Source organism: Epinephelus moara, chromosome 22 (genome assembly GCF_006386435.1).
Source record: "Epinephelus moara isolate mb chromosome 22, YSFRI_EMoa_1.0, whole genome shotgun sequence".
Classification (NCBI taxonomy): Eukaryota; Metazoa; Chordata; class Actinopteri; order Perciformes; family Serranidae; genus Epinephelus; species Epinephelus moara.
The window spans coordinates 27,729,613-27,754,986 of NC_065527.1; the positions used below are offsets into that span (position 1 = coordinate 27,729,613).

Below are 25,374 nucleotides of genomic sequence, written 5' to 3' on the forward strand. Positions count from 1 at the left end.
CTGATTTACTGCTGAAAGGGAAAAACTAATTTTGTTAGATAAAGAATGTCTCGTACAGAAAATAAATTGTAACAATGGCTTATACATTTTAACATGTTACAAGCAAATCCATTTAGCATTGCTTCAAGGATGACAGTGATGTGATTATTTCTCTGTTATTTCTCTATATGGGTCGGCTGTGGCTCAATTATTCTTCAATCATAAAAAATAGTTGCTGTTTATTTCCCGCTGACTGAGTGACTAATCAGATAATTGACTAATTGTGGCAGCTCTGTCGTTTGTATTCACACGTGTAAAACATGTAGGCTAATCAATCTGATTTTATTTTTCATTAGCTCCACCCTGATAAACACCCTGTGAGGTCAGAATTGGTTGGCATTTTGAGCATTATACCCAATCAAAGGAAAGCTTTTAATTTAATTTAGTGCTGTTGGATTGAACACTGCGGTTGTGCATCCTCTTTGACAATGACACAGGTCTATTTTAGGAATCTGTGTGACAAATTATGTCTGATTTTATTGTACGAGATTTAGAAGCCTATATTCCACATTAAGTGCAATGGAGCACAGATAGGATACCATTATATTTATATATAAATGCACCTTAGAGACATTTGACGCCCCTTCAGATGTATTACAGGAATAATTTGGTGGTAGAATATGACACAATGCAGACGCTGAGTCACGCGGAGAGATGCTGAGTCATAGCGTTCACACAGGTTTGGTAGCAGCTGTTAATCAAAGTAAGTGCTCAGTTGATTGCTCAATTAATGAACTGTGTTTTTAGTAAGGATAAAAAGCCACAAAAGGCAAAACTACACAACCTCATGTCAGGCAACGAAATGTAAGAATTCAAACAAAGACCTGAAACTACTAATCAATTCATCAATAAATCGGTGAAGAGGCTTTTTTTTTTTAAAATTTAATGTAACCTTTATTTAACCAGTAAGTCCCTTGAGACTGAAAATCTCTTTTATAAGAGAGGCCTGGCCGAGGTAGCAGCCAATCAGAACACATTTAAAATGCAACAAATATAACATGTAATTCAAAAATCCACAATAAAACAACAACTACTCAAACACAGTGGCCTCTCAAGACAAACTAGCACATGGTCTCTGTCACCACATTTGTTATGATGCCCTTAAATCAGCATCATAAAGATCAGAAGCTGCTTTTTAAAATTAGTTTTCAAATAAAAAGGCCAGATTTTTATGTTTCAAGCTTCTCAAATGGGATGATTTGCAGGTGTGTTTTTTTTTTGGTCAAATATGATACTAAAATGAATGTATTTGGGCTTAGGACTGTTGACTTTATAACTAATATTATTTTCCTGTAAAATGTTAAAAAAATACTCAAGTAAAAAAAACAATATCTCATAACTGCACCTATGTAAATGTAGCCCACTTAGTTTCATTCCATCATTGCTTTAAATTTGACCTGGAATGGTATTTTCCGTGTGGGAAGCTCATATTTACCGGTTTTCCCATGCGCCCGTGAACTCATAGCGCGGGCAGTGATCGCGGTGGGGGCGTGGCCTCTGTATGCAAATGATCCACTCCCCCGAGCGCCTTTCCCCCGTGAGCGGTGACGTCACACGAGCGGCCCGTGTTGGTTCCAGCTGACTGGCAGAGAGAGAGAGAATCAGAAAGAACGACGAAAATAGAGGTGTGTGTTTGTGTATGTGTGTGTGTGTGTGTGTGCGCGCGCGCTCGAGTGTGTGTGAGGGAGAGAGGGAGAGAGGGAGAGAGAGGGAGGAAAATAAGAGCCATCAGTCTCATCTATCTGACTCTCATACTACTGGATATTATTATTTTTTGGGGGGGATCTCTTTATTTCCTTCATCTTCTATTTGTTTCGCTCATATTTAACCACAAGTTATTTTTGTCTGTTTTGGAGACTCTTCGCTTCGACTCTGCTCTTTCTAATCCTCCTTCTCACCTCACTGCATGGAACTATACAGCCATCCGAATCTGCTTTAATTTGATTTTTCTCCCCTCAGGACTAACAACCCTCCGATCGATCGATCCAGCAGCCGGACCGGAGCGTGAGTTTGTGACTGTTTTTATCTCCACAAACTCCAAAGGTGGACTTGACTCGGCGCGAGCTCCGGGATCCAGTCTGTCTTCCTGTGTGCGTTTTATCAGTGTTGAAGAGGTGACAGCAACTCAGCCAGCCTGAGAGGATGAAATAGACTCGGTGAACATGGTGCCATATTGGAGATAAAGTCCCCCCCACACACCCATCCCTCTTTTATTTTGACACATTGTTTTGTCTTCATGGGACGGGAGGCAAAGCGGGACATCAGGTGGAGATCTTGAGTCACCTGCCCGCGCACCTTTTGACGGCGCGCCTGTCAATTAGCGTCACTAATTGGATTATTTTGATCTTGAAGTCACAGTCCGCAGTTTGCTCTCCTCCACCTCCTCCTCCCCCTCACCTCCCCCACCACCACCACCTCCTTCCTTGAAGTTATGTCAAGGCCTCTGGCTCAACTCTTACCGCCGGATCTCCCCGCCGGGGCCACCAGCCCCCAGTTTGGGGCCAGTAACCCGGCTGGAAGTGGGCCCCAGGGTGGACATCTGACCTCCATGACCAACCTGAAGTCCCTGCTCCAGCTGCCGATCAAGGCCGACCAGAGAGGCACCAAGGACTGCTGCGAGATGAAAGGTGAGTGTGTGCACGTGTTTGTGTGTGTGCGTGCGTGCGTGCAAGCGTGTGTGGGTGAGTGTGTGAAGGATCCTATAGGCGAGAAACTTCTTAAAGGGACAGTAAGGAAAATACCCTCAGCCAACAAGTCAGTGCAGGAGCATCACAGAAAAATGTACTATAATACATTTCCATGTAGAACAAGTGTAGTGCAGGTCTGTATGAGGAGATGATGTGACACACTATGGTGCATTTTAGAACTGTGACTCTAAATACACATTTTAAAGCCCCTGCAATATTACAGAAACATTTCAGTGGTATAACATCAATATGAGCTAAAGCTATCAATTGTATGATCAATTAATGGATTACAGGACATTTTTCAAGCAAAAAGGCCAGAAAGTCTTTGATTCAAGCATCTCAAATGTGATAATTTGCTTGATATCTTTGTCAATTTTGATATTCAAAATATTTGAGTTTAGGACTGTTTATTGGATGAGATAGGCAATGTAAATATGTCAGCTACTCCTTTTGGAGGTTGGAATAGGCATTTTTTGTTATTTTTTGACATTTTTAATGAAGAAAATACACGTTATATTATTTAACGATCAAAATAATCATCAGTTGCTGCTCTAATTTAAGAAATATGATGGATAGGAGAGAGAGTAATTGGTTTCAGCTTCACAAATGTGATGATTTGATTGATGCCTTTGTCGAATTTGGTATTAAACACAGTACATTTGGGTTTAGGACTCGTGGTTTGACAAGATTAGCACTGTGAATATTTCAGGTACTCCTTCTGGAAGTTGGAATCTGCATCGTTTAGATAAAGGTGTTGACAACGTTTTCCTTTAGGTACATAATTTGCAGTTAAAAAAAGGTACAATATTGTATAGGTTAGCACAAAACATGTTTAAAATTGTAACAATATTGTAGCATATTGCCTCTGGTGATTCTCAGCCCTATTCATAGGGTTGGGAATATGTGCGGTGAATATGTCTGCTTCCGTCTTTGGGAAGTTATAATCTCCACTGAAATCATTTTCGCAGCAAGAGGGTTCTTGGTTTGAACCTGGGGTGGGAGTTTGCATGTTCTCCCCGTGTCAGTGTGGGTTTTCTCAGGGTACTCCGGCTTCCTCCCACAGTCCAAAGACATGCAGGTTAATTGGTGACTCTAAATTGCCCGTAGGTGTGAATGTGAGTGTGAATGGTTGTCTGTCTCTATGTGTCAGCCCAGTGATAGTCTGGCGACCTGTCCAGGGTGAACCCTGCCTCTCACCCAATGTCAGCTGGGATGGGCTCCAGCCCCCCCATGTAGTGTCCCATGAATGACATCACATCCTTACCATACAGTTACATAGTAAACGTAAAGTTATGGAGGTTAGGTTCAGGAAACATGTTGAGGACTTTCCTTAAAATGACCCAAAGTTTACTCAGAGTTCACATGCCTCCTTACAAGACCACTTGGGACTGCTTCCTTGTTTACTCCCATCAGCACATGGGTCACGTGATTGGAGCCCTTCAAAATATGTGGAATATGTACGTATTTGGGTGCATTATTTTTTGTCGGAAAACATACTTATCATGTTAAAAATTGCAAAAATATTGTACCGTGGCGTAAGAATCGCGATAATATCGCATTGCGGGCCCTCTGGTGATTCCAGTCCCTAATAGAAATGAAAGAGATTCTTTGTTTCAAGCTCCTAAAATGTGATCATTTGTGTAATATCTTTGTCAAATGTGATATTAAACTCAATATATTTGGATCTAGGACTGTTGGTGGGATAAGACAAGCAATGTTAATATGTCAGCGACTCCTTTTTGAGATTATAATCTGCATTTTGAAATGATCTTTTGAAGTTTTTGCTCAAGAAATAAATAAATCGATAGTGAAAGTAATCAGTCGCTGCTGCTGTAATGAGAAACAAGCACCAATAAGTATTCATTAGAGAGCCTCTACTCTATATAAGTCTCTGCAGAAATACCACGGGAATATTACAGCGATTATTCATTGGTGTATGTGTGTGTGTGTGCATGTGACTGAGTGGGCAGGTGTGATTGTAAAAGGCAGGGGCCCTGCTTATCCAACGCACACACTCACATGCACACTCTGTTTTCACTTCAGCCTTCCTCCTTCTGGCTCACTGGAATTTTTTTTTTATATTAAATGCTTCCTTTTTGCTTTTTGGTGGTGAAATGAAATGATCATGAGGAGGAGGAGGTGGAGGACGAGGAGGAGGAGGAGGGAAGAGGAGGGTTTAAAAAAAGCAGTGTGGAGTGGATGCCATCAAAGTAGAGCCAAAGGAGCAGCAGCAGAAACAACAGCAGTCGTTTGCATGATTCTCTGCTCTGTTTAAATAAAGGTTACTGAGTGGGACCGAATTGTTTCCCATCCACCGGCTGCCATGACAAATATTAACCAGGCTGCCTCTTCTTCCTCTCTCTCTCCCTCTTGCTGTGGGGATGTCGTAACTCTCAGTTAGCTGCAGTCACACACACACACACACACACACACTTACACACTGTTTTTTCTGGGCTTGGCCTCCTAATTTTTATCATCTAGTCACTGTGAGGACATGATAAAATGTCCTCAGACTGTCAAGAGTCAGCCCTCACAAGTAGGAATAAATCTGCACACACACACAGAGGAAGAAAAACAAAGATGCTCCCTGCTGGTTGGCGGCCCCTGGTGGCCAGTTGTCGTAACTGCACCTCCTTTTTGTTCCTTTACATGAGGAGGAGGAGGGGATGATGGTGAGCGCGGCTGACAGGCTCTCCATGGAGTCAGAAAGCAGCTACAGCCTCATTGTCAGCACACATATATACATACTCTCCTAATGATACGTGATGCATTCAGGGGTCTGTAAAAAAAAAAAGATGTTGCTGTGTGATGTTTTTTTTTTTTTTGGTTTCCCCCTTCCCTGATGCAGAGTCGATGTTTCGCCCTCCTGGCTAGCTTTGTTTGACGCCTTCACAAACACCCACTCGATCTAGCACATCTCTTCCTCTCTGTCTGTCGTTCTCTCACGTCTTTGAGTTGTCTGTCTTGCTCTCCTACTCGATCACATCCCTTCCTCGGTGCCTCTGCTGATTTTCATTTTTTTTTAAGGCATTGTCTTATCCTCCTCTTCTCCTTGTCCCTCTCTGTGTCTTTTCCATTTCCCCTCCTGCTCCTCTTTTCATTCTCTCCTCCTGCTGTTCTCAAAGGGGTTTCCTCATTTCTCTTGAAGTCGCTTTTATATTGTTAGTTTGCTCTCCTTTTTTTCCGTTCTATGCAGCCTGCAGGTGTGTTTATTATTTGCGTGAAATATTTTGTATTTTATGCTTTTGAGTTAGTCACGTGTGCACACATATGAGTAATTTGTACCCTCTTGAATGACTGTCACTTCACTGGGGCAGAAGGAACTTAAAGCCACACTTCACCCACAACTTAAAAAATACATAGTTTTCCCCTTAACTGTAGTGCTGTTTATCAGTCTACATTGTTTTGTTGTGAGTTGCTGAGTGTTGGAGATATCAGCCGTAGAAATGTCTGCCTTCTCTCTGATATAATGGAACTAGATGGCACTCAGCTTGGGTTGTTCAAAGTGCCGAAAAAAGTACTCAACAGCAATGTCTCTTTCCAGAGATCATGTTCCGGTTACTCAAGATAATCCACAGAGTTTGTTGTGGGCAGTTTCATGTAGGAACTATTTTCTTTCAACCGGACTAAACCCTCCAACTGTATCACGGTGCAGACGGAAGCGTGCATCTATGACTAACTCACGTAGCACCGCTGAGGTAGCTAACGTTACAGCTCAGTCGAGGAGGACGCCATTAATATCCGTTTTTACACAGAGGGCCGCTACAAAGTCCCGTCTTTATGCCTCATTTGCATTTTTACGCCGAAGCCAACAACGGTGGCTTCAGTTTTGCTCCAGTGTGTGATTACAGAAAGCATGCTGGCATCGCAGATTTAAAAGAGACAGCTTCGGCCTTTAGGGTGACATGTGACAGACGCCTCTGCAGTGCTTTAAAAGCAATAACAATGGCAAAACAGGCAATAACAGTCATTTACCGTCTCTGTTATATGTTGACTGGTCTCGTTCTCTGCTCAGAGGGTAAAGAGCTCCCTAATTTAATCGTTTTCCCGATTTGCGGACATTTTTAGCCAATTGAGTTAGTTGCTAACTGCTAACAGCTACTTTTTAAATCTCCTGCAGTGGGTTGCATGCGTAACACATTGTCAAAACATCACATCCACCTGCCAATACAACACATAAGGTTGACTTTTGGTTTCACATGAGACACTTACAGCAGTCTCCTTAGTGGAAGTCCTGTGTTTGTTTGACCCATCCCTCCCGTCCACCTCCTTAAGTGGAGTTTCTCACTCTTTAATCGACATCACCTGACTTCCTCCTTTGCTCCTGCGGTCACTAGAGGTCACCGGCTAACAATAAGTACCTGCTTTTTTGCTAAAACGTTACTCTTTCAAACACTTATGCATGAACAGCACAAGCCTGCTACTCATCTGTGTATGAGACAGTTTATGCAGAAGTGTCATAAATGGTAACAGTTAAGTGAAGTGTGCCTTTAATACATGAAACAAACATAAACACCAGATGTCCATATTTTTTAATCTCTACATTGTTTGAAACTGTTTGACTGTTTGTCTTACGTTTTTAACCTGTCAACGTAACCGTTCATCAGGACAGAAGTGGTTGGCTGTAGCCGCTAACTCAATGTTGTCACCAAAGCATTGTGCAGATTTAGCAGTTATTATTTCTGCAGGTCAACTTACAAATACTAACTTGTGCATCTGAAGTGACATTTCATTTTTAAAATCAATTTAATACTTTTCACTGTTTTCGTTCTATCTGTGGTTCTTTCTTCCAGTGTATCGTGCTTTGAGTATTTTTAACGAACAGACAGCAAAGAAACTGGCAGGCAGATGAGGAAGATGATGACGATGATGATAGCAGAGAGATTATGAGGGACACGAATTTGATGGCCTTGACTCTCCGCTCTCTTCCTCCCTCCTTCCCTCCCTCCCTCCTCTGCTGTTTTCACGTTGTAATCTCTCGTGTCTTTATGTTCTTTAATCCCTTTAAATTTAAATTTCCGGCCTTCCTGATGTTCTCCCGCAGTCTCTCTCCCTCTCTCTTGGTCCCTCTTTCTCATTACTCTCTCTTGCTCTGTCATCCCAGCCCAGTTAAATATGCTCTTTTATTACTTTTTTATTGGGTTTTATTATTCAGTGTGCCATTTATTCAATATGCACTTTTGGAGGCATAATACTGTGGAATAATATTATTAAAGGATCAGGGTACTAAACAATCACTCCAGTTCTTTCCATGTGTTGCAATTAAGTTTGGTTCTTGGTTTACTTGCAGTCATTTACTTTTTTCTGCTGATGCTTTATTGATGTCTTTATCTATCTTTCCATCAGACCCCCTCCCTCTGTGGAGGGTCAGAGTGCAGGGTCAGCCAAGTCAACTTTATTTATAGATGCCTTTTAATGATTGCAACTAAGTGCTTCACAGGCAGCAGAGGACATGAGCACAAACCTTAGCCGGTGTTCATCAAACAACAATGCAGCCTCCGGAGCTGTTTGTCAATGGTTGTTTGTCTTTTAAAATGATTTTCTGACAAAGTTTCACAGGATTGTGATGCAACGTCTTGTAGATAAACGCAAGATCTGGATCACATCCGAAAAGAAGCGATCCAAAAGCTGTCTGTCTAGCAGATATCAGCTCACTATTTGAGTTTTTGTAATAAACAAATGACTAGAACAAGGGTGAGGTCCAAGGAAAGAGCCAGATCTTGTGTAACCAAACATACATTTTGATTTTGTGCCTTTCTCAAGAGCTCTCAGAGGACAATGATGAGTATTGGTGGTTATGAGACGCTGTGGAAAACTATGCAACTTTAACTGAACTAGATTTACATGTCCCAGTTACAGGATGAAGACGAATATTAAAACCAAGCAGTGTAACAAAAGAATAAGTAGAGAAGAGCCATAAAGTCATGCCTGCTGCACAGCATTAGCTAGCACAAGCTACTGCTCATACCAGACCATAATGCTTTAGAGGAAAAAAACTTGACGAGATAATAGCTTTTCTGGAGCTTGAATTGAGACACATTGGCACCAAGAAAAAAGAGTGCTCCAGGAATTAGCCCTAAACACAGAAATTAATTTGCATTTTAGCACTTCAGGTTACCTTGTTCCAAAGTGAATGTGTTTTTTTTAGTGTTTTCTTGGTTGGACTGAAATAAGGTCTGTGGTTATCACAAGCTCAAGAGACTTTCATGTTTTGTTCTCCGCCATAAAATGAACCCAGAACGTCAACAGCCAACGCACCCAGGGTACCTTTCACATCATTAAGTGGATGTGGAAAGTCCATGACCAAAATCTCTATATGTGACGAGGTCGGAGTGAAAATGTTTTGTATAAAATACGCCAATAAATACTCCACTTGTGAAATTTGAAGCTTTACATCTTATAAAAGGCAGTTGCTAACAAGTGGTAAAATGAGACGAAAGAACGTCATCAGGCCGAATACAGCTTTACAGCCTAGTTGTGGTGGTGACGTTGAAGTCGTGTGTCTGCGGTGTAGTTTGTTCATAGCCTAATGTTAGCTTTTCTCTTCTAGCGACTACATTTACACTTTAGAAATCATAAAAGTGGTGTTCATTTCTGAACAAAATATGTAATTATCATGACCATTTGTTCGCCAAAGAGCTTATTTTCTATGTAATTCCAAGATCCAATTGAAAAATCCCTTTGGCTTTTCATTGAGGGAACCACCGCAACGCTAACTTACACTCTCGCATCCGATTTTCAAGACCTGCTCCCGAAGTGGAACTGTAACATGTAATACCGCACCTGCCACCCACAAATATGATAAACTATCAAACCCAACCCACCGACAAAAGCTCTGCAACCTGACCCAAAGCCGCAAATTGTATAATAACCACGTGCTGTTCAAACAATTTAATTTTGTTATTTGTATTCTCACTTTATTTTAATATATTTATCATACAGCACCCCACTCCAACACACGTTCTTTTGCTCACCCATAACCAAATCTGAAATTAAAATAAGACAAAATGTCACCAGCCTCTAGTGCAGGTTTGCTAGGGAACTTAACCAAATGCAGGACTCTAGCAAATAGAACGTCCCTGTGTGTGTGTGTGCACTGGTTAATGTGTGGTTAGGTTTAGGCACAAACATGACTTGATTAGGTTTTGGAAAACATCATGTTTTGCCTTCAAATACCTAGTTTTGTTGTAACAAACACAGCTGAACACGTCCCGGACTCTATTGGTATCAAACAGTGGTCTCCTGCTGTCTTCTCTTGATGTCACGCCATCCACGCCATTGATATCCCCTCTTTTGCTTGATGAGAAAGTCAACTCATATACATAGTGTGAACTATGCAACATGAAACATACAAAAGTAAATAAATATGCGTTGATTGCAGAAACATACAATGCCAACATTTTGTTCTGCTACCTGGAAACAAAAAGCACTGGTATTTTCTGTGTGTGTGTTACCTTTAGGGAATCAAACCTGTGACCATCTGGCTACCAGACTGTTTCTTTAAGCACTTGTGCAGAGTGTGTGATGGAATATTTCAAATTAATTATTTCGTTTCCACAGTTGTAACTGATTATTGATATTTTTTTGTAATCAGGTTTTGAATTGTCTGGTGTCAGTGGGGGCATATTTAGGGGATTGTTTCATCAACACCTGCTCACAAGGATGCTCACTTGCTGTCGTTCATCATATTCAAATCAGGAATTGTTAAAGATAAAATCATGCTCTAGAAACATTTCCATAGTGGACACATAGTGTGTTGGAATAGAGGACTGCATTAGTTTAACAGTCAATAAATCACTGCCACATTAAGCTGACAACAGTTTGATTACAGTAAACAAATGAGATCATTGTGAATGAGATTATCAGCCTGCACTGCACAGCAGAGTCTCATCTGATGGATTGTTTTACAGCTCAAAATACTGAACATTTTCCCTCACTGATACTTAATCATTCTTTCTCACTGCATAGTTTCCAGCTACATAGTTTCAGCTGTTATCGTCTCTTATCTTTCCTTTCACCCTTCAACATAAACACAGGGATGAGGAAGACATTTCAGTCTTTGGGTGGGAACAGTTTGTCTCAATCAAGATAATATAACATACATCTCCTCCTCTCCAGACAAAGACAAGCCTGTGGACTCTGACGAGGACTCCCTGGGTGTCAACGTCGTAGGGCCCGGTGGGGTTGGAGGAGGCCCTGGCTCCGGCACATTGCGGCCCAACTCCCAGTCAGCGTTCCTGGGCCCACTACTGTGGGAGAGGACCCTGCCGTGTGACGGAGGCTTGTTCCAGCTGCAGTACATGGACCTGGAGGAGTTCCTGACTGAGAACGGGATGGGGATTCACAGCAACGGGCCCAGCTCCACCAGCGCCCAGATCCCCTCCCAGGTGAGACCAGGACCCCAGGAATGCTACTCAGCCTTACAGCCCATTTTCCCAGTGGCCTCTTGCGGTATTGCAGTGAAGAAAATCCTCTGCAGCCTGAATCTTTTCCCCATAGACCACCATTATAAAAGAGACGTCTGTAAAACTGTTGACAAGACACACTGAACTGCAAACAAGATCAATTATGACTCTTTCTATTACAGTTTTTTGATCCATGGAGATTTTATATTTTTAAATTTGCCTTGAGCTGAAAAGCAATTTAAAAATCTGAAACCGTTAATGGCTCAGTGCCCCATTCATGCTCTCGTCATAGCTACCAGACTCCATTGGCCATATCAGTAATTTTGGCGCATTGAACACTGGAGCTGCTGGTCTACCACTGCCTTGATCAGTTAGCTTGTTTGGGATATTGTACAAGATAAACGATCGAAGCAGCGGTAGACCAGCAGCTCCAGTGTTCAGCACTGTTAAATCACTATTTTTCTAAATGGAATCTGGCTTTGAAGAGAGCGATATAACGGATTGCTATCTGTAAATAATATGTGAACAGGACATGATGGTAATATAGCATCATTATAACTTGCTCACTAGTTAGTTTGCAGGTCAGCTATGAGCGCCACATTTCCTCCTGAAGTGGAATGGCTTTTAGGATGTGAGTAAACGAGTTGATGTCAAACTCACGCTATGAAATTCTGCCAGTTTCTCTGTTTTAGAATTAAGATCCATTTTAATTTGAAACATTTCTAAGAGCACTAAAGACCAACCTGCCCATCATTTGAAAACAAAGACCCATTGTCTGCAGCTGGCATGTGGTCATTTTAAAATTTCAGCCAGAGGTGCTGCTGCTCAGGACAAAGTTAAAACACCTGAATTTAATTTTGGTGAATTGGACGAATCTACAGGATCTTAATGAGAAGGGATTTACTGCTCTTCTCTTTGTCTGTACCGTGATTTCAACTGATGATCGTCTTGGAAACAAAGTTAAGTCTATTAAATTTCCTCTCCTCCCAGAGCTCCCAGTCGGCGGTGCCCAACCAGAGCTCCCAGTGTCCTCCCAGCTCTCCACCGCCCTGCTCCTCCTCTTCCTCCTCCATGTCCTCCTCATCCTCCTCTTCCTCGCTGCTGGGACTGGAAACTGTCCAGCCACAACAACCTCCGCCACCACTGCCACCTCAGCAGCAGCAGCAGCAGCAGCAAGGCATGATGGGAGGACCTGAGTGTCTACATGGTGAGTGGCTGAGTGAATTTGGGGGTGCCATCAGGCGGTTTGTTTCATTTTAACCCATTAAAATGGACATTTTCTCAACGTTTTGAGTTAATTCGTTATCAAGTAATTATTAAATCTATTAGTCACTCCAAAGACTTCAAGTAGGAGGGGGGTAAATCTTAAAAGTTGATAGAAATAAAACAACTTTCCACATTAAAGCAACATTTATGCAGCGGCTAATGCAGTCAGACATATATGAAGATGTGTATGTAAAGGCCTCAATGTGATCTGACAGTAATGAGGGCACACACTCATGATACATTACATTAACTAACCCACTCCAACGATAACCAGAGTAAGATTTTGTCCAATTACATCTCTGTGTGTTAAATGGCTGACACGTTGTTCTCCGGCTCTCCTCGTCTCTCCAACTGCCTGTTTTCATCCATTATATATTCATAATTTATTGTTTCCTCTCTGCTGCTTTTGATGTGAACCAGAACTGCAAGAACATCAGAGCTTTCTTGTCTGTCTGTCTTTATTTAAAAAAATTTTCACAAGTCTGTCAACTTCCAGTTCTGGCTAATTGAAACCACAAAGCCGCGCTTTGTAGTGCTGATGGCCGTGTTTTTTAATCCTGCGAGCCATCGAATGAATCATCACAGCAAATTTTCTTGATGACTTATTAAAGACAGATTGCCACATGTCTGTCTAAATGTTCAGCGGTTGTATGGACATTTAAAGGAAGGATGAGGGGATGAGTGATGGAGTGTGGAAAGGACTGTGTTGAGAGTCTTTGATCAGATTTAAGAGAAGCAGAGCTGTGATACATCTTTAAAGGGACAGTTCCCCTCCGAAATCAAAAACATATATTATTCCTTTTACCCGTGGTGCTATTCGTTGGAGATATCAACTGTAGACATGACTTCCATCTCTCCAGTATAATGGAACTATATGGCACTCGGCTTGTGGTGCTCAAAGCGCCGAAAAAATACATCTGAAAAACTCAACAGCAATGTCTCTTTCCAGAAATCATGACCTGGTTACTCACGATAATCCACAGACTTTGTTGTGAACAGTTTCATGCAGGAACTATTTTCTTTCTAACGAACTACACCCGCCAACTGTATCACCACGCAGAAGGAGGCGACATCTATTCACGAACGAGAAGCTCGTGCTTGTGACAGTGCGAGATGTAAACATTAATGGTGTCCTCCGTGGTTGAGCTAGCTAGCTCACTGTTGCTAGGTGGGCTAGCAGTAGATGCATGCTTCCTTCTGCGCCGTGATATGGTTGTTGGGTGTACTTTGGTGGAAAATATTTTGCTCCAGCCAGTGGGTGCTGCTTAGTTTTGGCTTGACTGTTTTCAACATGGCAGCTGGGTCATGAACGTTCTCATTTTACGGCTAAACAGTACACTAAAATATGTTTCTGAAAACATTCGAGGTGAGAAATAGGAAATGCAGTAACGGAATCTGGATTCACATTTGACCAGTGCTGCCTAGTTTGACTGCAGTTCATGAGCAGTGATTGACAGCTGCAGTAGAGGCTCCTCAGCTCTGATTGGTTGTCTTCAAATGCCATCAGAAGCACTACAAGGAGGAGGAGAACATGTTTATTTCACAGATTAACTGCCTCGTGTACTACTGTGTGGATGTAGTGACAGTTTCAGAAAATATAACAAAAAGTTATTTTTACAAAAGTAACCAACTACAGGAACCACACAAGGGAAAAACAAAACAATCAAGCTGACGATGAGGAGGTCCATTGTTATTTGTTTGTTCCAACACATTGTTGGCGCACTTTATACACAGCCTGAATTTCTAAAGGTGGACCAATCTTATAGAGACGTCAGAGTGTAAGAGGTTAATTCTGAGTTGTTATGCACGGGCGGCTGCTGCTCCCGCTTTGTTGTTTGACACATTGTGTAGAAAATGTTGCCTGACCGGGTCACTTCTGTGGGAACTAGGCACAAAAACAGTTTTTATCATCTGCTTGCAGCTGCTTTTATCAGCTCTGCACTTCATATTTTTGCCTGTCCTGCTCTCATACCTTTGCTTTTCACAGCATTTTCATACTTCTAATACAGTGTGCAGTAAGAAGAGTTTGTACACAGCTACAGTCAGAGGAAGACACAGATAGAGAGACAAAGAGTTAAACTGCTCAGCAGGATCTGATTCTGAGAAATGTGACTGGAACATTGTGAACATTGTCTTTTTATTCCGAGTCATAAACAATAAGAGAGGACATGTTTCACTGTGAGAGCGAGCTGCAGAGAAGCTTGAAGGAAAAAATAAATGAGTGAAAAACGATTGGAAAATGAAACACAGACAGAAGACACATGCATGAAAGAAAGCAGCAGAGCTTCAGCAGAGCTGCTACAGAGGAGCGAATACCACTGGATACTGCTGCAAGGCTCTGAGTGTGTGAGCGTGTGTGTGTGTGTGCGTGCGCCCTAAGTGCTTCTGTGAGTGTCTATGAATACACACCATCAGTGTGTCTTAGTGTGCATGCAGGCCTTTATGTGTTTTCTGTGTGTGTGACTGTGCAGCACAATGAACTTCGAACATGCATATGAGAGTGTCCTCTTTGTTTCGGCATTTGCATGCAACTGTTTAGGCTTTAATGTGAACATACCCTCTCTCATGAGTATGTGTGTGTGTGTGCTCTTTATTCTGAATTATAAACACGTGACTGGGTTGAGCATGATGCATCCAGCCAGAAATCCCTCAGGTCGCTGTGGAGCTGAAGTGTTACTACAGAGCTGCAGAGAGAGGGAGAGAGATTCAACCAGAGAAATAGATGGAAAATAGACTGGCAATATTAATCTGATCCGCATGCACATGTTTGGTTTGATTTTAATTCATTCTGGGCAAAAGAGGGAACAGCTTAGAGGGAGAGAGAGCACAATAATATGGATGCGGCTGTCATTTTATAGGGTTTGTTTTTCACCTATGTCTTGTTTAAAATGCAGTAATATTTCCATCTGAAAATTCAAACTGAGGTCTGAGGTTAAAAACGGATGAAAATGGAGATGAGTGGATGAATGCTGCAGAGATTAAACAATTACTAAACCAGCTGTGGTGGAGCTAGTGCTGGTTTTTCTTTTCTTCCTGCTTTTCCTTACCTCACAAAACCAGACTGAACCTGGCGAGCTCAGTTTTTGCTACTAGATTTCAGCCAAACAGTGTCTAATGTCATATACTGTCTCTCAAACCCCTAAATTTAGATTGTTGTTTTCAATTTGACCTGATAATAAATGAAAAAATACTTGGGTTTTATACTGTAATGGAATGATTCACCACAGTTTATAGTCCAAGTTTTTGCAAGCCACAGCTATATTACATTTGTACATTATTTTGTAGCAAATGTGTTGAAACTTTGTTTCTCACAATGCTGTGGTTAACTTGTGGTTAGGTACAGGCACAAAAACCACTTGTTTTTTTTGTTCGGAAAAGATCAAGTTTTGAAACTCCCACGTTTAGTGGCATAAATGCTGTGGTGTGGAGATGAAGAACACCGAGGTTTGGTTGCTCAAACACCACTAGATAATGCCACAATGTTTCTGTAAAAAAAACCAACCCAGATTTGGTGCCATAAACACTGCTGCAAATGAAGCAATGTGCCACCAAAAAACCCCCAGGTCTAGTAGCATCAACGCCACCGGAAAACGGCACGATGTGACACCAAGAATACTCAGGTTCGGTGGCTTAAATGCTGTGGTGTGGCAGTGAGGAACACTGAGGTTCGGTGGCTCAAATGCAACTAGGAATCACCACAAAGTGCTGGTAAAAACACCCAGATTTGGTGCCGTAAATACTGCTGGAAATGCCACATTGTGCCACCAAAAACACCCAGGATTAGTGCCATCAGCGCCACTGGGAAATGGCAGGATGTGCCCCCAAGAGCACTCAGGTTCGGTGGCTCAAACACTGCTTTGAAAGGCTGCAATGTGTTGGTAAAAAACACGTAGGTCTGGTGGCTCAAAAGCTGTGGTCTGGCACTGACAACACTGAGGTTCAGTGGCTCAAATACAACTAGGAATCACCCCAAAGTGCTGTTAAAAAACACACAGATTTGGTGTCATAAAAACTGTTGGAAATGTTGCAAAGTGCCACCAAAAACGCCAAGGTTAGATGGCGCTTCAATCGCCACGAGTAAATACCACATGTAAAAACCATCCCGATTTGGTGGCATAATCCCTGCTGGGAAATGCTGCAGTGTGCCACTAAAAACTCTCAAGTCACCAAAAAGCAACCTTTGTCCTTGGTCCTGAACACTGGTCTGCAGCTTGGCGGACATGCCGTCCACCTTCTCCTTCACCTCCTGATGACAGTGTCAGTGCATACATTACGTCACTTTAGAAACGCTGACAATATGAAATGTGCAAATGTAAGGGGTATTTGTGGATTGCAGAAATGTAAAAAATGCCAACATTTTCTTATGGCAACTGGGCTGTGCAGCACAAAATAGAACATATCTAAAAAGAAATAAACAGAAATTGACATGTCCCTGAAATATGTAAAGTAATACCGATATCTATGTATGATGTAAAATAGTTTGTGGTTTTCACTCTGATTTTTGTCTCTTCAAAACATAATGAGCTGTACGTATAAACAGGTAATTAAAATCATGATTGCATGATGCATGGCCCATTTCCCATGAAAGGTATTGTTCAGAGATTAATTTTGCTGGATGTTTAAGAAGAAATTCGACATTTCCACAACAGCAATCTGATAGCTCTGTAAGCTCTGTGCTGATGTTGGTATTTTAGTCGGTAAAGGAGAGAATTTGTCAGGTTGAAGCCCGATCCCATCATCTGCAGTGTAGTTTTGCTCAACACTCACTAATGATGCTCTTAACCAAGCAAACGCCCACTGAGCTACAAGATCATTTGTCTATTTTTTCCTTGCCAGAGCAGTTTCTTGTTTCCCTAAAGAACCGCTCTTATTTAGGAAAGGAAAGAGGAATCACCTTAACTTTTAGTCCAAATCAGCTGTTATCAGGCTGCAGCTCCGACGATTCCAGGTCAATTCACTCAGTCAGAAACCTTCTTAATCAAACACAGATACTGAAACCTCAGATTGCTCTGAGTCTGCTACATGAACTCATTGGGCTGCGATGTGTTTTGGAAGGAAGCATCTGCTACACAAATTTATCACAGCTATTACAAAGATGGTTCTTAATCACTTATTAAACTAAAGAGCACAAAGACATAACTGCACGTAAAATGACGCAACAACACCTGGAGAGAAAAATCCCAAACCTGAATAACCGCCCAGATCGAATCAGTTGTTCCTTTGCCTGAAGCTGATCTGGTCACCAAACTTCATGGGAATATGTGCAGATTTTAAATCCTGCTGACAGACTGACACGTGATGAAAGCAGAAGTGGTGAAGCTTCAGTGGGAAGTGCAGATAAAAACAAACAAGCCAATAGTGGAATATGGGCTGTAAACCTCAACAGGCAGACAAACTAGAGTTTACACAAAGCTGCTAAATTAGGAACTTGTGTTTTTTAAATGACATTTACGTTTCAATTATTTATATCCTGGGCAGGATTTCAGGCCTCATTTTAAAACATTTTGAGTTTGATCCAAAGTGTATCTGAAGAGAAAATGGGCTGAGTTTCAGCTGTCAGATTTCTCTCCGCCCTCAAGTTGTCTTTGACTGTAAACACTGATATGCCATTGTTTTGACAGCTTTTAATTCCAAAGCCCCAATAGTCCAAAAAAAAGACCTGTCCCATTGGACCAAAAGACCCTTTATCTGAAAGCCCGTAATCCCAAATACTAACATGCACTGTGCCAAAGGGCCATTTCTTCGATGAGACTAAGCACATGGCTAATTATAATGCAGAATGACATCATTGGACCTTCATACATTGGCGTGATCCACCCTACTCTGCCTCTGATTGGCTTACCCTGATATTTTTACCCTAACCAATCTCAATCCTCATGCCTAGACTTAACCAACCCAACCAGGAAAGGTAATGAGGATTAGCCAATCAGATGCTGAGTCAGATGATGTCATTCTGCATAATATTTAGCCATGTGCTTGTATTTAGGCAGCCCAGCTGCCAGAAGAAAATGTTGGTATTGTATGTTTCTGCAAACCATGGATACGTGATATTTCACATGTATCATATCAAAATTTCTAAAGTGACGTAGTATAGCAATTGAGTTTGTTATCACGAAGTGAAGGAAATGATGGATGGCGTGACACCGAGGCGAGATGCCTGCCAAGCTGCAGACCAACAAACAACAAAACCGTTTGCTTTTTAGTGAGTCATCACTGCGTTTTCTAGCGGCTATTTCATCACCAAAAGTGGGTATTTTTCAGCGGTCCGTCACTGTGTTTCCACCAGGGATAGTGCCGTGAAAAGGGATATTTTTGGGGTGCCAAGTAGCTCACCAGGTAGGGCAGGCGCCCCATGCATAAAGGCTTGCCTTTATGCATGGGGCATAAATGCATACTCCTTGCCGTAGTGGCCACAAGTGCACAGAAAGTGATCTTTTAAAAAAAAACCTGGCTGCTTCTCCAGCCAGGATTGTGCCACGACAAATTGTGTTTTTTACCAAGATATTGCTGCGTTGCCAGCCATCAAAACCAAATACACTGATATGTCTTGACAAATACTGGATTGCTGTGAAATTCTGAGCACACATTCATTGTCCCCAGAGGATGAATTGTAGTAGCTCAGCACTGTCTCCAGAAAAAAACATTGCTTTTTTCCATTACTGCAAACCACAGATACATTACATTTGTATGTTATAATGTAGTGGATAAACTGACCCTCTACCTTTCTTTATGTCTCAACAATGCTGTGGTTAATGTGTGTTTAGGTTTAAGCACAAAAACACTTGTTAATGGTAAAGAAAAGATCATGGTTTGGCTTAAAATATCCACTTTTCGTGGCACTGTCCTCACAGGAAATGCAGCCATGTCTCATTAAAAAACATATGCTTTTCGTAGCCTAATTCCCACTGGAAAAACTGGCATGGGTTCGCCAGAAGACAGCTGTGTCTGATGCCTAAAAAGCTGCTGAAGAACAGCAATGACTCACTAAAACCCAAATGGTTTGTTGTTTGTCGGTCCGAGCAATGAACTGCAGCTTGGCAGGTGTCTCGCCAAGGTGTCACACCATCCTCCATCTCTTCCATCTCCTGATCACTAACTCAGCTCATATACTACCTCACTTTAGAGACGCTGACATGATGCATATGAAACATTCAAATGTGATGTAGAAACATACAATGCCAACATTTTCTTCTGTTGATCGGGCTGAATGGCACTACTCCCTCGCTCTACAGCCACCATCCATTCAGAACTATTGATGTTCCCATCAGCGTCTGCTTCAGTGTCTGTTTAGTGCTAATTAGGAGATGTTAGCATGCTAGCACACTGAACTAGCATGCCACACATATTGTTAAACATCAAGATAGAATTATGACTGTGAGCATGGTGATGTTAGCTTCAACTAACATGGCTGTAGACTCTCAGTACAAGTGTTTATGGCCCATAAGCTGCTGTTTTACAGTCTTCTATATAAATATATTTAATCTTTTGCAGCGTTTTCACTGCTAAGAAGAAAACAAATCAAAAATAAATATGAAGAAGAGCCAAATTACTGCAGCTCAAATTACTGCAGTCAATTTTTCCTGCAGACAAACAATCTGAGCAACGATTAGACTGTCTTGGGCCTCAGGAACAACATACACTATATGATTTCCCCAGCTTTCAACCACAGAACTGCTTCACCTCAAACAGAAACCAAATACCAGCGTCTAGACGGGAAGAATCCCGGATAAACCCTCGACCCAGTGAGATGAGATATACATCAAGTTTCTTTCAGGTATTAAGAGATGAATTTAGTCAAATCTGGCTGTACATTGTTGAGGTATTAAAGTGAGCTGCTGTGTCTTTAAAAGAGGAGAGTGCAGGATAATGCCATGCTGAGGCAGTCAGTGATTTAACATTCAGGGCTGTGATTAATCTTGGCGAGGGAAGGGTTAAACAAGACACTGACTCTGCACTCTGTAACACTGCACAGAGAGAGGCAGAGAGAGAGGCAGAGAGAGAGGCAGAGAGAGAGAGAGAGAGAGAGAGAGAGAGAGAGAGAGAGAGAGCAGTGCCGGAGGGGGGAGAGCCAGTCCAGAGTGTTCGCTTTGCATGTTTTGAAATCTCTCTCCCTCACCCTCTCTCTCTCTCGCTGTCTCTCACACGCTCGGGCCATGTGCGGCCGCCACGTCACGTGCCGCTGCAGAAAGCATCAGAGCGAGAAAGAGGAGAGGAGAAGGGAAGGGAGGGGCTGGGGGAGGAAAGAGAGAGAGCAGGCAGGAGGAAAGTGGAGGGAGATAAAGAGAGAGAGAGAGAGGAAACAGTGGAGATTACAGAGAGAATAAACAGGAGGACGAAGCAGAAGAAAATCTTTAGGATGGCAGAATAAACAGGGATTTGGGGAGAGAATTTTAATTGAAAGCAGATCTTTGTGTAGCAGTATATATACTATTCAAAAAAGACATAACACTTCTGATTACAGTCTAATAAAGATTAACATTTTTAATAAATCACCGTCTCTAAAGCTAAGTTCAAACTAGAAACCATTCAGGTCCTGCATTCAACAAGTCCTCCAAACTAAACTAAAAAATAAACAGTTTTGTGTCACAATATGAGCATATTCTGATCTGATGCCCTGTTGTCAGTTCATGACTTTACAGCACCCTCCAAAATGCATATGACCTTTAGCAAAATGAGTCATATAACCTTTTCTTTTTGCATCTGCCTCCTTTATGGTTAAAAGCAGGATACACCAGCAGCTCATGGTGTGCGTCGACTTGTAGGGATACACTGCTGTCCTTTGTCTCCATCAAAGACGTGCACTAGCTCTTCAGAAAATATTGCATTTCTACCACACTGAATTATATCGATTTGTCACATCCCAGCTACTGTACTCTGACTATGATCTGTATTACGCACCAGGTATGTGCTAAAGGCGTTAACGCATTGATAATGTGCATTTCACTTTGAGGTCATGTCCTGACCATGAGTCCAACATCCATATCGCAAATGCAAGTTAGTCGAAAACCTCTGAGATGTGGTGTGTCTCAAATCACATACTTCCGTTAGTACAATTCTATGTAGTATACTATGTGCACTATGTACTCATTAACGTAGTGCGCAAATTTCGACAGGCTAGTGTTGTCTCAAACCAAACACGGCCGTCGTGCACTCACTGGAAATGACAACCGCAAATTAGCTAGTCAGCAAACTAGCATTAGCATCCGCGTTATCGTTTGCGGTACCAAATCATTACAGACTGCTAAATTAACCCAATAAACATACTGCTGGCTTATACCCGACAACAGTATAGTGGTGCTTAGTGCAAAAAACACATGTATTTGTACAATGCAGCGACGTTCACGGTCGCACAGGCCTCGCCGCTGTTTCCAGTTTGAAAAGTGGTTCCTCCCTTTCCGCTACATAGCCAAGATGGCGACCATTGAGGGCGAGAAGTGTCCATAGTTCCACACTGAACTTTTTGACCGTTTTGAGTGCACCATCCGGGTACTCATAGTGCACTGCATTTTTCCATACTTCTCAGTGTGAACGCACTTATGCACTCAAAATAGTAAGTGTAAGTACAGAAGTACGTGATTTGAGACACAGCACTCATCTTTGATCTTTTTGAACTCCAAGGGATGTTATGAATGGCGGAAGATCAAAATGCTTTTGGATGCATTTGGATAGACCTTAAACCAATTCGAAGCACTTGAAGCCCATTCTTATTGGCAGGGCGTCAAATATGACAGTTTAGTCAGTGGTCATTTGCATTTTTTTTTACCAATGTTATGTTGTTAATGTCATGTGACTTATGTGCCATGTTGACATACATGACATATGTCTTGTTACTTGTAACATATACTCATAAACTTATTTTAGTTATGTAGCAAACATACTTATTTTACAACACATTTTCCCTCCTACCTCGTCAAATACCGACGCTTGGTCAGTGGCCCTACACTATGATGCTGTAGGTGTCCCTCTAGTGTGAGTTTGGACACTGAGGAATGGCGTGATAATTTATGCTTGTTACATACAGATTCTTTTCAAAATAAACTTCAGCTTTCATAAGAAATGTACAGTACCTTAGACCAACTTAGATTGGTTCAGGTTTACTTCCTGAAGTTGAGGCAACAAAAGAATGTGGTCAGGTATAGAAAAAAACACCATGGTTCGGCTTGAATAAGTAGGGTTTGTTTCTAACGTAATGTAATGTCATTGTCATAGATTTGTGGCATAGTATGCTACACATACTAGCACACCAAGTCGTCATTAAAATAACTCGACTAACTTGTGGTGTCACAAGGCAAATGAACACCAGTCTCAATGCTCTTTATACTAAGGCAGTTGCTTTGGGCGCCAAAAACTTACATCTCATGCAGCTGCTGAAGGGTGCCTTGGAGTGTCGGTGTCTGACTCTGAGAGCCACCAACCAAGCTTTCTTATTTGATCAGTATGGAATGAGACTGGGTTGTTTTTTAACCCAGATCATGTTCTTTTTTGTAAACCTAACCAAGTATTGCTGTTGCCTAAACCTAAATTACTTTTGGTGATGAAACCTACATTTCCTGTGAACAAGGAAGTTTACTTTGAAAAGACACTATGCATGTAAAGAGCGGAAATTGACACACCATCCCTGAGGGTCCAGAACTGATGCTTGAGTGTTGCCTAGAGTGTCACAGTTTGAAGCGTAGGGTCAATGACCAAGCTGCTGTATTTGTTAGAGTTAGGAGTGAGAACATTCTGACATGTGACGTACCGCTGAGCAACAGACAAATGTGAACAAAGTGCAGCGTGCAGAGATGAGCTGTGATGGCGTAGCATCAGCATGTGTATGAACGACTTGTACCATTTTTGCCATCAGAATTTGAAAACAGTACTTCAAATGAAAGTGTCACATCAGATGCAGGCCCCTTGGTGGTTTTTAAAAATGCCTCAAAGGCCCGTCTTTTCTAGGTCTAAGCTCACTGCAGTGTCCCTGGAATGAGGGTGCGTGAGCTAAAAATAGCATCATCACGTATTTTGCATATTCTGCAGTTGTCAGTCAATGTCTTAAACCTGCCCCTTATCAGATAAAGGGTTGTGATTGGCCCAATCTGAGTGTGGTTGGCTAAAAATCTGTCTGAGACCAGATGCATCTGCCAGTGCAAATAAAACATGAGCTCGTAGATTCATCTGGTACCCAGGCTAGCTGACCGCAGAAGGCCTTGGCAAAAAACAAACAAAATTTGGTTTGCGCCGTAATCCTGCAAGATTGAAAAGCTTGTCTCATAATGTGATAAACTGCTCGGCAGTGTTTTGGCATCTGCTATCTGATAATGGCAACTGCCATGTCAGCCTGGCCTTACTGGAATGCATGCTAACATCTTACGGCTACCTAAAACATTGTCATTGCCAGTCTGAATATCTGCTGAGGATTTGTTATGTTACGCCACCCGAAACTACCTATTTATGGTTAAGGAGATGTGATGATTGTGGTTAAAAGAAGCCAACCAAGAAGATATAATCATCTTGGCGTTTTTGGCATTCAAACAAATGAGACTCAGGCCCTGTCTACACATATGCAAATATTTTTGAAAGCAGATATTTCCCCCCCTCCTTTAAAAAGATCTGTCCACAATACCTTTGTTTTACAGAATATCTCCATCCACAAATGCAAAAACAACTCCAAACACTTAACACCGATAGCCGTCTTCTGCAGTCTTCCCTCGTCACAAAGGTAGTGAAGTGTACAGCCTACCTTTTTTCGAAAAACCTTGCTGGAGATCTCATCACAGTTGGTTCCCCTTCAATATATGAAAAAAAGGAGCTCAATCAAAAATGGGGAGTGATGCTCTGGACTTGTGACAGTCTTCCTTCCATTTCTCATCAACAATTCCACTCTCGAAAGTGTCCCACTGTCTTCTTTTGACCAGGCCTGATCCAAAACTGTTGGTTTTGGCGGACTTTAAGCTGCGTACACTGAGGTGGAACAAAACTTTTAGGAGCAATAGATGCCTCTGTCCATCTGTGAAGTGGGGCGGAAATACTAATTTTATCAGACCAAGCAGTGTTAATAAAGCGTTAACAAACCAGTGGTTCACCATGGTTGTTATTATTTCAGCCGCTTTGTTCATTACATGCAACAATGGTGTTTTACATGTCCACAAAGACACACAGTAACTTTTGAAAAATCTGCACCTTAGAAGGCGTTTTCAATAATGTTGTCTCCAAAATGTGAACAGGGCCCATTACTGTTGTTTTTATGGTGGGGACAAGCTCACTGGGCACTGATCTCTGTTGGATTTTATTTTAATTTTTTTGCTGGAAAGTAAAAGTCAAAGCTTTTTTTCTTCACAACACAGCTGCACAGTTCATACTCAGGCTACAGTGATTCAACAATAAATCCAGTAAAGTATTTTAAATGGTTGAAAGCCAAAAAGCTTTGCCGTACGCTCGTAGAAATTTGCATAGTGTGTGTGGAAAGCAGCATGAGTGTTACAGCCTGAATTCATCTCCAGCATGAACAAAAATTCTGATGCAGCTATAGATAAACCTGCAGAGTGTAATACTATGTGGGGGTCTGAACTGCCTGTAGACAGAGTGTGAGCTGTGATTAAGAAACATGAGAGAGAGGGAGGAGGTCACTACTATACCCACGCTGCAGTGACATAACTCCCAGTCCCAGTGTGTTGACATAAGGAACAAGACTCCTGGGGTGTGTCACCTGGACTGAATTGTTTCTGGTGTGTTTGTGCATCCACTGGTGTTCTGGCACACTCATGTGAACGTGCACGTGCCTGGCTGTGTGTTTGATTGTGTGTGTGCAGGGGCAAGTCAGAGCCTGCTGCCTTGGTGTGTGTACAGGGACGTCCATGTTTGCTGCTCAGCGTCTCACAGTGAAACCATGAACTGAGACAAAAAAACACACGTTAAAGAGGCTGTGAACTGAGATTTTCTGATTTCATATGATCATTGAAAGCTTGGTGCAAAGACTTTTAATTCAACACTGATTA

At 41.9% G+C, this 25,374-nt stretch overlaps 1 protein-coding gene across 1 annotated transcript in view; it reads left to right on the plus strand.

Moving 5' to 3' along the window:
- The first annotated feature begins 1,545 nt into the window (after positions 1-1,545).
- The window catches only part of dbpa (D site albumin promoter binding protein a), a 40,177-nt gene continuing 16,348 nt past the window's right edge, over positions 1,546-25,374 (plus strand). Inside the window, exons 1-4 of the mRNA XM_050035117.1 lie at positions 1,546-1,664; positions 1,999-2,666; positions 10,845-11,113; positions 12,122-12,338. Coding sequence (XP_049891074.1) covers positions 2,471-2,666; positions 10,845-11,113; positions 12,122-12,338 — 682 coding nt within the window. The 5' untranslated portion in view covers positions 1,546-1,664; positions 1,999-2,470. The remainder of the gene's footprint in view (positions 1,665-1,998; positions 2,667-10,844; positions 11,114-12,121; positions 12,339-25,374) is intronic.